Below are 15,073 nucleotides of genomic sequence, written 5' to 3'. Positions count from 1 at the left end.
CTCACTTGGTGCTATGCTGCCAGCCTCTCCAACGGGAATAGGCCCTACCCCCTGTTTTTTTTTTAATGATATATGTGCTAGTGACCTCTGCAGTGCACAGAGTCTTCTCTGAACTCCCACTGAAAAAAACAGTATGAATCACTCCAGTTTTCACGTGAATTTGACACTTGGAATTTTTTTGGGAGAATTCCAGCCAAGGAAATTGACACATACCTGCCAAAAGCTGACTCTACAGGGGAATAAAATCAAAAGGAAAAGAAATGGTATAACTGTAGAACCTAAATACAGAAAAACAGGAAGGCAAGGGAGAGGACAGCTGAAATAGAAGATTATTTCCCAGATTTGGCCACCTTAATCTGGTTGTGGTAATTATTTGCTGGATTCAGCTCACGAGTTACTTAATGTTATTTTGGAAAGGAGTGTCTCAAGTTCAGCTAACATGTCAGTAGTTTTGGGGACGGAGGGGGAAACTCTGTGAATAATCACCTTAAGTGTCATAGAGTATCACAGTCCTTGTCATGTGTGTATTTGTCCTTTTTAAGTTGATAAATATTCTTCTTTATTGTTCACACAACAACTAGACTGTTTTCTCACTGGTCTGTACATCATTCCTTGCACAATACCAATAAAACACATACACCACCATGAACCAGTCTTACAAGTTACCCTCTGGATTTTAGGCTATTCTGTCATTTAACATCATAACAATGGATTTTGTGACTCTCTCTTTCTATTTTCTTTCAGCCACATTTAATTATCCACACTTAGTGATCAGAAATTGTAATCCTGGTTGATGTCTTCTTTCTGCCATCCAACCTGTGGCTGTACACTGATTGCAATAGTACTGCTGGTTGCTGTTCTGCTTGTGCTCATCCTATTACAATATATATTTAGACTTGTTCACTCAAACTGATTTTTTTTTTAAAAGAATTTCAGCAGGGGGTGCGATTTATTGATTGCTGTCAACCATAATCTGCTGGGGACTTGGTGGTGGCACATTACAATAACTACCATAATGATATTGTGAAAAGGCTAACATAAGAGGAATGGAGTTTATGTAAATAGTGCTACATGCAGGGAAGTACTAAGTTAATGCGTTTTTTTTAAGCAGTTGTACATATTCCCACTATCAGCCTTTTTGATTAGAGCGAAGTCTTCCAAAAAAGCTTTTTTAACACTGAGCAATACTATGGATAACAAATGCATACAGCACATAACTATCCAGCAATTTCTTTTATTTTTTGACTTTTAAGGAATCTGAGAAGACTGAATATTGCCAGAAAGGAACTTTTTTGATTGTTTTTTTAAAACGTGCTTAAATTTTGTCTTGCCAAAGGCTGCTGAGGTAATTATCATTTGTTTGAGATTTTGAAGTAAGTAAATGTGAAAAGACTGTTTTTCAAAGAGTGTACGCCATGAGGTGGTGGATGCTTTTTTGGTGTAGGCAAAACATGCTGTATAAAGGAACAAGGTTTCCACCAAGCCTTCAAAGGACTTGCATGATTGAACCTGAAAATTGAAAGCTATACTTTGTATAAATTAATCACAGGATACCAGTTAAGTCTGTTCTGTATGTGAATTATAGAAGGAAGGAGGATTAACAGTGAAATGTTTACATTTGAGGTTAACTAAAGTTCCTGGATCTCCCAGAACCCTGGGCGTTGTAGACATATAAAACAACAACCCCAGAATAATGTTTGTGTAGTGTCAGAGGTGATGTTTCAACTCTGAGAAGATAAGAAGATAAGAACATAAGAAATAGGAGCAGGAGTAGGCCATCTAGCCCTTCGAGCCTGCCCCGCCATTCAATAAGATCGTGGCTGATCTGTCGTGGCTCAGTTCCACTTTCCCGCCCTCTCCCCATAACCCTTAATCCCCTCTCTTATCAAAAACCCATCAACCTGTCAATGTGGATGGTACTGAAAGGCCTTTAGTGCTGATGAGTATTTCTTTTAAATTATCAAACTCACTGTTACCAATTTACTGACCTCAATATAAACATTAGGTATTTGGTATTAATGTATTAATTTAATTCAATGAGGTATTTACCATTTATTGATGAATGTTGCTATTCTAATTTACAATGTGTCTATAGCAACAAGTACAGTCCTAACAGATTCAGTAGATGAACGGATTAATGCTGTGGATTTTGAAGTGCTCCTGTTGCTAAGATTAGAATCAAAGAACAAACAAACAATCAGACATGGGAACAGTATGATTCTGGTGTATGATTTTTAGAAGTAGTTCTAATAAAGTACAATTTACAGAATAAAATTTTAGGAGCCCAGTGTTTATGGTTAGTGCATGCAAATGAGTGGGATTACATCTGGGTTTGAACTACTGAATTCAGGGTTAAAAAGCTAAACTCAGCCTCGTGTTTTACACTGAATGCAGAACCTAATACAAAACTATTGCAGCTTCAGCTGGGAAGTTTTGGATTCTTAAACCCTAATGCGTTTTATCAAACTTTGAAAGTCCTCCCTCCCAAATGCATTGCAGTGGGTAATGAAGTGACTTGCCTCAAGCAGCTATCTACATTGTAACTACTTTTGTTGTTTACATAACTTTTATAGAGTTATAGGGTGGAATTTTCCCATCCTGTCCACCAACAGGAATCGTAGCAGGCAGCACACGGACCTCAGGTGGGATTTTTCCAATCCTGGGGCAAGCATGGCCGGAAAGTCCCCCCGATAATCATTTATAGCACAGCATCCGGTTCCATGAAGTCCTTGCTGGTTGGGTGAAGCACTCAACAGTCCCATAACTTGCTCTGCATGTTTATTTCCTTCCAAGTGCCCATTAGTTTCCTTTTGAAATCATTGTTTCTTCATCCACCACACTTGTAGACAGCGAGTTCCAGGTTTAATGTTTTTGCTGCATTAAAAAAACTTCCTCATATTCTCTCTGCATCTTTTGTCCAAAATCTTAAATCTGTGTCTCCAGGTCCTTGTAACATTAGCTAATGGGACAGCTTTCCTTTATCTACCTTACCCAAACCTCTGCTCCAAGGAGAACAATCTTGGCTTCCCCAACTTACCTTGTAGCTAAATTCCCTCATGCCTGGAACCATTTTGCTAAGTATCCTCTGTAGCGTGTTAAGCCCCCTCACATTCTTTCTGAAGTATGGTGCCCAGAACTGGATATAATACTGTGGTTGGGACCTAATGTGAACTTTATATAGGTTTAGCAGTATTTCCCTGCTGTGTACTTAATGTCTTTAGTTATGCAGCCCAAGTATCCATTTACTTTGCTAACCATTCTCTCTATGTCCTGCCTTCAAAGCACATGCACCCCCAGGTCTCTCTGCTCTTACAGTCTTTAGAATTATGCCATTAAGTCTGTATTGCCTCTCCCCATCCCTTCTGCCAAAATGCATCTTCAAACTTCTCTGCGTGAAGTCTATTTGTTCGTCCATTATTGCTGGCCTACCTATGTACTATCACAGGCAATTCACTGTATACCACTCCTGCTTATTAAGTCTTTATTTTCCATTTTCATACAATTATGCTGTCGGCTAGAGTATATATTTATGCTCAATACCAAAGTGTTGACAGTAATAGTAAGCTGCATGTTGTATTTCTTCATAGGAGGACATATGTTGGAGCTATGCCTGGAAAAGTCATTCAGTGCCTGAAAAAAACCAAAACTGAAAATCCATTGGTTCTTATTGATGAGGTAAGATTTTTTTAAAATAGTTGTAAATAGTATCAGAGACCTGAGTTCTGACAGCCTTTGCAAAATCCCAGTAGTGATCTATATATAGTTCACTACAACTTGAGCTCATGGTAACCATTTCACTATATTCTGATTTTATATTGCACTGCATTTAATTGAATTGTGCTGATCTGTAATGATGGAATTACTAATGAATTGTTTTTTTTTCCTTGTCCATTGCTGGTTATGTTGCTCGCAACGAGTTTTTACATGTCTGATCCTGTACAATTGCTTGTGCTTGTTCCAGATTGATAAGATTGGCCGTGGTTACCAGGGTGATCCATCTTCAGCACTCCTGGAACTACTTGATCCAGAACAGAATTTTAACTTTTTGGACCATTACCTCGATGTGCCAGTTGACTTGTCAAAAGTACGTTTTGGGTTCCATACCTGTCTCGACCTTTTCTCTGCTTTCAAGATCCTCCTGCAAGATTTTACTTTTTCTTGTGTCACGGGTTCTAATTTTCAGTTATAAGTTCTGCATGTCATTATAAATTCTTAACACAACCAGTTCTGTTTTGGAATGTATTCATAAATTATAAGTGAAACACTTTGTCATATTTTATTCGATGCTGAGATCTCAATTCTGGCTAATGTTTTAGGAACCAAAATGATGACTCCCCCAATTCAGAAACAATAAAACAACAAAGGGGCTGTGACTCATAGTATTAGCTGTGTTTCTCTCCTGGTAGATTCTGACAGACCTGTTGAATTTTTCCAGCATCCTCTGTTCTTGTTACAGTATTACACTATCTTAATTTAAAGTCACTAATTCAAATTATCAATTTTTTATGCATTCTCACTTTGTGCTACTTGTTACATAGTTAACCTATAATTCGAATTAATGAACATTTGTAATACACAAAATGAATAGAATTATCAGTTGTATAGTGGAGGAATTTATTTTGACAATTAATCTCCCTGTTCAGATATAGTTCCATATGATTTAACAGCTTTCCAGTAACTTGCTGGAGTAACTGTTCTGAGTCTGATCAATGATTGTTAGCTGTAGTGCATCGAAAATATTGTAACCGTAGAGAATATCGCAGCCAAGTATAATCTTGTTCTCTCATGCATCTTCTAGCTAGACTTGTGATCAGTACAAAAAGATACCAATTTAAAAAAATCAACTTTACTACCTATACAGCAAATCTGAATGAAAACAGCTCTGATTGAAGATTAATTCTGGGAGTCCTAAATGTGATTTCACACATGTCCCTCTAATGCCCATACAGGCATTATGAGAAGGTTAAGTTTGGGGTCAGCTGTGATGCTCTTCAAATGCAGACAGCGCTTCCAACTGTTTGGTCTTGAAATGAACACAGATGTGCAAGTGAGTGAGAGAGAGTACAGAGCAGGGTGTTTGAGCAAATATGTTTTTGGCGAAAAAAAGGTGTAGTTATGTAGTTTTAGTGGAAACCATATAAAGCAACCCTTTCTGAACTTGTCACCAAATACAATAGATCTAAAGAAAAACTGTACTGCCAGATCTTTTTGAACATGAAGTTGCTTTCCATAGTTCTGAAATGGACTTTGAATTGTAGATGGGAAGTGTCTTGGTGACTTGACTATAAACTCTTTGCCTACATCTGTGTTCATAGCTCCCCGTTAATTATGTTCCAACATTGAGTTAGGTCACGAGGTTCAAATCTTACTTCTGGTACTGCAACACACACAAAAGGTACCGTTTTGTTGCTGATGTGGTCTTTTGGTTGAGATATTAAATCAATTAAATGAAGTCTGCTTGTTCAAAGAGATAGAATTCATCATAGAAATATTGGCACAAAGAAGAGATTTTGTGGATTTCGTGGGCCAGGTTACCAGCGATCAGGGGTCATGTAAGGACTAGTGCTGCAGGTAAAAGTACCTCTGTCTCAGCAGTTGCAATCTGTAAAAACACACCCAGTGAGAATCATCCTTTTTGATAGGAGAGGAGAAAATGGCTGTATTGTTGAATGATCCATTGTAATCCTGTATTTCTTTCTTTGATAGGTACTTTTTATCTGCACTGCTAATGTGACTGAAACAATTCCAGAACCCCTTCGGGATCGAATGGAGATGATTAACGTTTCAGGCTATGTAGGACAGGAGAAGCTTGCGATTGCTGAGGTAGATCGTTTAGAAATAAATACAATAGATTTAAAGAAAAACTACTGCCAGATTTTTTGAACATGAAGTTGCTTTCCATAATTCTGAAATGTACTTTGAATTGTAGGTGAAGAGTGTCTTGCTGACTTGATTATAAAGTCTTTGCATGCATCTGTGTTCATAGCTTCCCATTAATTATGTTCCAATGCTGAGTTACGTCATGAAGCTCAAATCTTACTTCTGGTACCGCAATGCACAAAGGTAACATTTTGTTGCCGATGTGGTCTTTTGGTGGTGACATTAAATCAATTAAATGAAGTCTGCTTGTTCAAATAGATATAAAATATCCCATGGCACTATTCATGAACAGTGGAGTTCTGTTAGTGTCCTGGACAATATTTATTATTTAACCAGTGCTATCAAAAACGGACGATTTTGTTACTGATCTCCTGTGCTGTTCACAGGACCTTGCTATGCTCAGATTGGCTGCTGTGTTTGCTACAAAAAAGTAGATGTTACACTTCAAAAGTAGCTCTTTACTAACGAATTTTCTTTTTTTATATGGATTGCAAACTTATTCTCATTTTATTGCAGCGTTATCTGGTTCCTCAAGCAATGAATGCCTGCGGTCTGACCAAAGAGCGTGTGCAGATCACATCAGAAGCACTTACTGTTCTAATTAAACAGTACTGCAGAGAAAGTGGAGTTCGCAATCTGCAAAAACAGGTGGAGAAGGTGAGTGCACTGTGGGTACAGGCAATAACATATTCAGCACTGATGTCCAACAAAATAACCCATCTCTAAACTGATCTCTTTCTCAGCTGCTATAACCTACTTGGAGATGCTCAATTTGAATTCTGCCAGAATGGCTCAGCTCCTGATCTCATTGCAGGCTTGATCTAAGCATGGGCAAAAGAGCTGTGGTGGGGGGGGAACACGCGGTTAACTTACAGTACTGAAGCAATTGCTTGACAGTATTCAACTTCTGCCATGTTAGAATCCTTCCAATTGAAATTACGTGACCATGGCTTATTTAGTTTATATCTGCTTGTTGACAGTGACTGTACACCATTTAGTACATTTCAATAATAAGGCTGAGATGCTTTTTTTGGCAAATCTAATGACCCCCTAATGAGTGTGTGTTTACACACACATGTAGGCACTGAATAAACTTTGACATGCTCTTGTAGTCACTCTTGTTTGAAGTTGTTTGTTTTATCCCTATCCCCATATTCAGAAAGTTGGATTTTTTGTGACTGGTGCATTGCAGGTTGTTCTGGGGAGTTGGTTGTGTTGCATGACATTTCTTTATATACTGCTTTCAAAGCTCAGATGCATCATGCAGTTGGGCTTGCATTTCAACCTCAGTTTTATGTTGTGAGCATGTTTTAGCATTTGATTGAATTTCTCTTCTGCAGGTGCTTCGCAAAGCTGCTTATAAAATTGTACACAAGGAGGCTGAGACAGTAGTGGCGACCCCTGAGAACCTCCAGGATTTTGTCGGAAAACCTATTTTCACAGTGGACAGGATGTATGATGTCACTCCTCCAGGAGTTGTAATGGGTTTAGCCTGGACAGCAATGGGTAAGTAACCTTTTGAATTGATCAAGTCAGAGCAACCTAATAAGACATTTCCACCTACTTGCATCTCTTCACCCTGACTCAGCTTATGTATTGCAGATGCCCATGTCTATGCTTGTTGCCTCTAATATTACAAATAATAACAATTTGGCTTTTCTGTTGCTAATTAATTACTAACACTTTTTTTTCCTGAAATCACCATCCAGTTTTGACAGCAAGGTCTTATCAAATGTGCAGCTTACATTTTAAAATTACTCAAACTACTGCATCATCAGCATAAGAACATAAGAAACAGGAGCAGGAGTAGGCCATCTAGCCCTTCGAGCCTGCCCCGCCATTCAATAAGACCATGGCTGATCTGAAGTGGATCAGTTCCACTTTCCCGCTTTCTCCCCATACCCTTAATTCCCTTGTCTATCAAAAACATGACTTAAATATATTTAGCGAGATAACCTCCACCACTTCAACGGGCAGAGAATTCTAGAGATTCACCACCCTTTGAGTGAAGAAGTTCTTCCTCAACTCTGATCTAAACTGCCCCCCCCCCCCCCACTATCTTGAGGCTGTGCCCTCTAGTCCTGCTATCCTTTCTAAGCAGGAAGAATCTCTCTACCTCTACCCTATCCATCCCCTTCATTATCTTATACGTCTCTATAAAGTTACCCCCTCATCCTTCTAAACTCCAACGGGCACAGAACTAGTCTATTTAGTCATAAACCAACCCCCTCATCTCCGGTATCAGCCTAGTGAACCTCCTCTGCACTCCCTCCAAGGCCAATATATCCTTCCACAAGTGCGGCGACCAAAACTGCACACAGTACTGCAGCTGCGGCCTTACTAGTACTCTGTACAGTTGCAGCAAGACCTCCCTACTTTTATATTCTATCCCCCTCACTATAAAGGCCAACATTCCATTCGCCTTCTTGATCACCTGCAGACTGGGTTTTTGCGACTCGTGCACAAGGACCTCCAGGTCACGCTGCAGCTTTTCGCCTTTTAAATAATAATCTCTCCTACTATTATTTCTGCCAAAGTGGATAACCTCACAATTGCTAACATTATACTCCATCTGCCAGGTCCTTGCCCACTCGCTCAGCCTATCCAGATCTCTCTGCAGTCTTTCCACACCCTCCATGTAATTTGCTTTTCCACTCATCTTCGTGTCACCAGCAAATTTCGTCACCCTACACTCAGCCTCCTCCTCCAGATCATCTATATAAATGGTAAATAGTTGAGGCCCCGGCACTCCACTGGTCACCAACCGCCAACCAGAATAGCACCCATTGATACCAATTCTCTGCTTCCTATTAGACAGCCAATCCTCTATCCACGCTAACACCTTACCCCCAACTCCGTGCACCCTAACCTTCTGTAGCAACCTTTTGAGGCACCTTATCAAACGCCTTTTGGAAATCTAAAAACACCACATCCACTGGTTCCCCTCTGTCTAACGCACTAGTCACATCCTCATAGAAATCCAATAAATTTGTCAAACATGATTTCCCCTTAATGAATCCATGCTGCGTCTGCTGGATCAAACCATTCTTTTCTAGGTGCCTCGCTGTTTCTTCTTTGATGACGGATTCTAGCATTTTTCCAACCACAGATGTTAAACTAACCGGCCTATAATTCCCTGCCTTTTGTCTGCTACCTTTTTTAAACAGCGGCGTAACATTAGCCGTTTTTTAATCTTCTGGCACTTCCCCGGAGTCCAGCGAATTTTGATAAATAATTACTAAGGCATCCACTATCACCTCTGCCATTTCTTTCAGAACCCTGGGATGCATTCCATCCGGTCCTGGGGACTTGTCCACCTTCAGTCCCATTAGTCTATCAAGCACTACCTCTCTCGTGACAGTAATCGCATTCAGGCCCTCAACTCCTACCATCCTTCTATCTTTAAGATCTGGCAAACTATTCGTGTCCTCCTCCGTGAATACCAAGGCAAAAAACTTATTTAAAGCCTCAGCCATTTCCTCATCTCCCACTGCTAAATCCCCCCTCTCATCCTCTAAGGGTCCAACATTCACTCTAGCCAGCCTCCTCCTCTTTATATATTTGTAAAAACTTTTACTGTCCTTTTTTATATTTAGAGCTAGTTTAGCTTCATAGTCTATCTTTCCTTTCTTTATCACCTTCTTAGTCATTCTTTGTTGATTTTTAAATCTTTCCCTATCTTCTAATCGCCCACTATTTTTAGCATCAGCTTTTAATTTAATATTCTCCTTTATTTCCTTAGATAACCACAGCTGGTTATCCCTTCTCCTACAGTCCTTCTTTACCATCGGAATATATTTCTGCTGAGTACCGAAAAAGATCTTGAATCCTCCACTGTTCCTCAGCCGTCCTACCAACCAGTCTGTGCCCCCAATCTACATTCGCCAATTCCGCTCTCACCCTATCATACTCCCCTCTGTTCAGACAGAGGACACGGGTTCGGGACCCTACCTTCTCATCCTCCATCTGCGTCAAAAATTCAACCATACTTTGATCACTCGTCCCAAGAGGATCCCTCACAAGAAGATCTCTAATTCTACCTGCCTCGTTACACAACACCAGATCTAAGATAGCTCGCTCCCTCGTAGGTTCCGTCACATACTGTTCAAGGAAACTATCTCGACAGCATTCCAAGAACTCTTCCTCAAGCCCACTGTGTCTGACTTGGGTCATCCAATCAATACGCAGATTAAAATCCCCCATAATTATCTCCGTTCCAACTTGTCCTCCAATATTCCAAGCTCTGTCCTACTCCAATACATTCCCTAATGAGTACATGTTGCATGGTATCTTTACTTTTGCACAATCTCATTATCCTACATTTCCATACATTCAACTGTATTTACCATTTATCTCTGAATTTGTAACGTTTGGTTCTTGTCATGTCTTGAATACCCAAAAATATTATTATATTTTTCTGTCTTGATACTATTCTCACTTGAATAGTTACATTTAATCACATTTGTTGAAAATTGGCTTGGCAGATTTGCAGTGAAAGAGCCAAATTAATATATACTTGAAAGCATGTGATCGCTGAAATCCTAAGAACGATGGCTGTAAGATCAGATTCTGATCTTTCAATAGGGCACTCCAATGTGATCAGCAGCTAAAAACAAATTTTAAATAGGAGTGAGTGGGAATAAATTGTTCAATAAAAATGGATATTGATTATGCAACATTTCTGAAAATGGATGACCTCTGTTTCGTCTGCTCTGGGATGAACGTGAACTGTGCTAGCAAGGGTAGAGAACCAAGGATGATCCTAAACTGGCCACTGGGAAAGAGTAGCTTCTAGGTGACGCTTTTTTTAAAATCCCAGATGCCTACCCTGCAGAATCCAACTTGAATGTTTTCATAATGATATAAACCAGTTCGGAACTTTTTACATGGAAACTTCAGTGAACCAAGTTTCAATTTTATTTCAATTTTCAGAACAGATTTGCAGCCTATATACAAACAATAAATCATCGGCATGAATATATGTTTTAGTATTTTAGTTCTATATAATGTGACCCTCCCCCCTTGCCCTTCAAGAGGAACTGAGATGGAAATAAAAAGGATTTTGTACTCTTGCATAACAAGAAACAGTTAAATTAATTGTTCTTTATAATCCTCATGATCAGGTGGGTCAACTCTCTTTGTTGAAACTTCTCTTCGCCGACCAAGGGACAAGGAAAATAAAGAAGGCTCTCTTGAAATGACTGGTCAGCTGGGAGATGTGATGAAGGAAAGTGCAAAAATTGCCTATACATATGCAAGGGCATTTCTCATGCAGAAGGATGCTACCAATGATTTTTTGACTCAATCGCACATTCACCTCCACGTGCCTGAAGTAAGTTTTGAGTATTCTGTTTGTTTGAGAGCTTTAGTAAACTGGTTATTGCGTAGTTTATACTGCAGCTTCAAAAATGTAGCATACATCACTTCCTCCTCTATATCTTAAAAAAAAATTGGTCAATCAAAATGCCTGTATTCTGTATTCCCAACCCCTACAGTGCAACTGTACCATGTTAATTCTCCCCTCCCCACACTCTGTGCACCTCCTAACTACCTGCATCATGAATTTCTTCTTAAGTTTTGCAGCGACTGTCTTCTGGTATGGTTTTAACCCTTTAATATTTTATATGAAGAACTGAATTGCCAATGTCAACTTGATTTCAAAACAAATTAATCTTCACTTGTACTAAATATACATAACTATATAGTCAGCACTGTTCAGTTTGTTTCATTGTACAATTCTATTAAATGTATTTGTATACCATGAATATATACACAGTTCTGCATTGAACATGTCAATGAGTGCTATTCGGATTGGCGGTTGGTGACTAGGGGAGTGCCCCAGGGGTCGGTGCTGGGGCCTCAGCTATTTACCATTTACATAGATGATCTGGAGGAGGGAACCAAGTGTATGGTGTCGAAATTTGCTGATGACACCAAGATTGGTGGAACGGCAAATTGCGCGGAGGGTGTGGAGAGTCTACAGAAGGATCTAGATAGGCTGGGCGAATGGGCCAGGAACTGGCAAATGGAATTTAATGTTGGCAAGTGCGAGGTGGTCCACTTTGGTAGGAATAATGGTAGGAAGGATTATTACTTACGTGGAGAAAAACTGCAGCAGGCGACGGTGCAGAGGGACCTCAGGGTCCTTGTGCATGAGTCACAAAAACCCAGCTTGCAGGTGCAGCAGGTGGTCAGGAAGGCGAATGGGATGCTGGCCTTCATAGCGAGGGGGATTGAATATAAAAGTAGGGAGGTCTTAGATAAGAACATAAGAAATAGGAGCAGGAGTAGGCCATCTAGCCCCTCGAGCCTGCCCTGCCATTCAATAAGATCATGGCTGATCTGTCGTGGCTCAGTTCCACATTTCTGCCCTCTCCCCATAACCCTTAATCCCCTCTCTTATCAAAAACCCATCAACCCGCGTCTTAAAAATATTTAGCGAGGTAGCCTCCACCACTTCAACGGGCAGAGAATTCCAGAGATTCACCACCCTTTGAGTGAAGAAGTTCCTCCTCAACTCCGTTCTAAACCGCCCCCCCTTTATCTTGAGGCTGTGCCCCCTAGTCCTACTGTCCTTTCTGAGCGGTAAGAGTCTCTCCACCTCTATCCTATCCATCCCATTCATCATCTTATACGTCTCAATGAGATCTCCCCTCATTCTTCTAAACTCTAACGAGTACAAGTCTAGTTTATTCAGCCTCTCCTCATAGCTCAACCCCCCCAACTCCGGCATCAGCCTAGTAAACATCCTCTGCACTCCCTCCAAGGCCAAAATATCCTTGCGTAAGTACGGCGCCCAAAACTGCACACAGTACTCCAGCTGCGGCCTCACCAATGCCCTATACAGCCGCAGCAAGACCTCCCTACTTTTATATTCAATCCCCCTCGCTATGAAGGCCAGCATCCCATTCGCCTTCCTGACCACCTGCTGTACCTGCAAGCTGGGTTTTTGCGACTCATGCACAAGGACCCCGAGGTCCCTCTGCACCGTCGCCTGCTGCAGTTTTTCGCCACGTAAGTAATAATCCTTCCTACCATTATTCCTACCAAAGTGGACCACCTTGCACTTGCCAACATTAAATTCCATTTGCCAGTTCCTGGCCCATTTGCCCAGCCTATCTAGATCCTTCTGCAGACTCTCCACACCCTCTGCACAATTTGCCATTCCACCAATCTCGGTGTCATCAGCAAATTTCAACACCATACACTCGGTTCCCTCCTCCAGATCATCTATGTAAATGGTAAATAGCTGAGGCCCCAGCACCGACCCCTGGGACACTCCACTAGTCACCAACCGCCAATCCGAATAGCACCCATTGACCTCCACTCTCTGCCTCCTATTTGACAACCAATCCTCTATCCATGCTAACACCCTACCCCCAACTCCATGTCCCCTGACCTTCTGCAATAACCTCTCGTGAGGCACCTTGTCAAATGCCTTCTGAAAATCAAGAAAGACCACATCCACCGGCTCTCCTCTATCCACCGCCCTAGACACATCCTCATAGAACTCCAGTAAATTTGTCAGACACGACTTCCCTTTAACGAAACCGTGCTGCGTCTGCTCTATCAAGCAATTCCCCTCAAGATGCCTCGCTATTTCCTCCTTGATGACGGATTCTAACATTTTACCTACAACAGACGTTAAACTAACCGGCCTATAATTCCCTGCCTTTTGCCTGGCACCGTTCTTAAACAACGGCGTAACATTAGCCGTTTTCCGATCTTCCGGCACTTCCCCGGAATCTGCGGCTATATAGGGCATTGGTGAGGCCGCAGCTGGAGTACTGTGTGCAGTTTTGGGCGCCGTACTTACGCAAGGATATTTTGGCCTTGGAGGGAGTGCAGAGGAGGTTTACTAGGCTGATGCTGGAGTTGAGGGGGTTGAGCTATGAGGAGAGGCTGAATAAACTAGGCTTGTACTCGTTAGAGTTTAGAAGAATGAGGGGAGATCTCATTGAGACGTATAAGATGATGAATGGGATGGATAGGATAGAGGTGGAGAGACTCTTCCTGCTCAGAAAGGACAGTAGGACTAGGGGGCACAGCCTCAAGATAAAGGGGGGGGGCGGTTTAGAACGGAGTTGAGGAAGAACTTCTTCACTCAAAGGGTGGTGAATCTCTGGAATTCTCTGCCCGTTGAAGTGGTGGAGGCTACCTCACTAAATATTTTTAAGACGCGGGTTGATGGGTTTTTGATAAGAGAGGGGATTAAGGGTTATGGGGAGAGGGCGGGAATGTGGAACTGAGCCACGACAGATCAGCCATGATCTTATTGAATGGCGGGGCAGGCTCGAAGGGCCAGATGGCCTACTCCTGCTCCTATTTCTTATGTTCTTATGTTATGTTCTTATGCACACCATACAGTAGCTCTGTAGTAAATGCATACATTACTGCACACTCTCAGCACTCCTTTGGGTATATACAATCAGTGTGGCTAAGTATTTGTCATTCCCCTATTAATGAAGAGTTATGTAAGCCAGGCGTCATTTCCATGTTACATTAGTGAGTCATAGCAACCAACTAGTAACATCTCTCTTTTGCCCAATGATGTTTTTACCCAAATAATGAGAGGCAAAACGTGCATTTTGCGATGTGAGCAGCTTTATGCATTTCCTCACTTTATTCTGTATCACAGATGAAAATTGAATTTAATAAATGCAGGAACTGTCAATGAGTCGATAATGTAGAGGCTGCTTAAGTATTCTGATTTATTGAATTGCTTTCTCTAGGGTGCGACACCAAAGGATGGTCCGAGTGCAGGCTGTACAATTGTAACTGCACTCCTTTCTCTAGCAATGGATCGACCTGCACGGCAAAACTTAGCTATGACTGGAGAGGTATCACTTACTGGAAAAATCCTGCCTGTTGGTGGAATTAAGGAGAAGACCATTGCTGTAAGTTACTGTGACTCTTCTGGAAGAGTAGAATTAATAAGAGATATAACTGCACGCAAAAAACCAAACTCCTGTTTTTGAAGTGCTCGTTTCCTTTAAAAATCAGGCTTGCAGTAAACAATAGAATAATACAAAGGCCAAAAAATAGGAATTATTCAATTTAGTTCATTTTAACACTTAGTGGTTGAGGGTAAACTTTGCCCATAATGAAGATTTTCCCAAAAGCTGTAGTTAATGCAGAGGTGCAATAACTATCACTAGGGAGAAGGTATTGAATAAACTAATGGGATTAAAGG

The 15,073-nt window shown here is 41.0% G+C and overlaps 1 protein-coding gene across 3 annotated transcripts in view; it reads left to right on the top strand.

The window, feature by feature from the left end:
• Positions 1-15,073, top strand: part of lonp1 (lon peptidase 1, mitochondrial) — a 58,690-nt gene that overhangs the window by 34,364 nt on the left and 9,253 nt on the right. For all 3 annotated transcript variants that reach the window (XR_013889506.1, XM_080213100.1, XM_080213101.1), the window contains exons 11-17: positions 3,588-3,675; positions 3,962-4,084; positions 5,707-5,823; positions 6,397-6,537; positions 7,221-7,386; positions 11,004-11,212; positions 14,613-14,777. Coding sequence is in view for 2 of the 3 variants with exons in the window: in XM_080213100.1 (XP_080069226.1) it covers positions 3,588-3,675; positions 3,962-4,084; positions 5,707-5,823; positions 6,397-6,537; positions 7,221-7,386; positions 11,004-11,212; positions 14,613-14,777 (1,009 nt within the window). In the remaining variant the exon portion in view is untranslated. The remainder of the gene's footprint in view (positions 1-3,587; positions 3,676-3,961; positions 4,085-5,706; positions 5,824-6,396; positions 6,538-7,220; positions 7,387-11,003; positions 11,213-14,612; positions 14,778-15,073) is intronic.

The sequence above is a fragment of the Carcharhinus amblyrhynchos genome, chromosome 26, assembly GCF_965287045.1.
Source record: "Carcharhinus amblyrhynchos chromosome 26, sCarAmb.v2.hapA, whole genome shotgun sequence".
NCBI lineage: Eukaryota > Metazoa > Chordata > Chondrichthyes > Carcharhiniformes > Carcharhinidae > Carcharhinus > Carcharhinus amblyrhynchos.
Note: the sequence above shows the minus strand (reverse complement) of the source record. Positions and strands in the feature narration are given on the sequence as shown.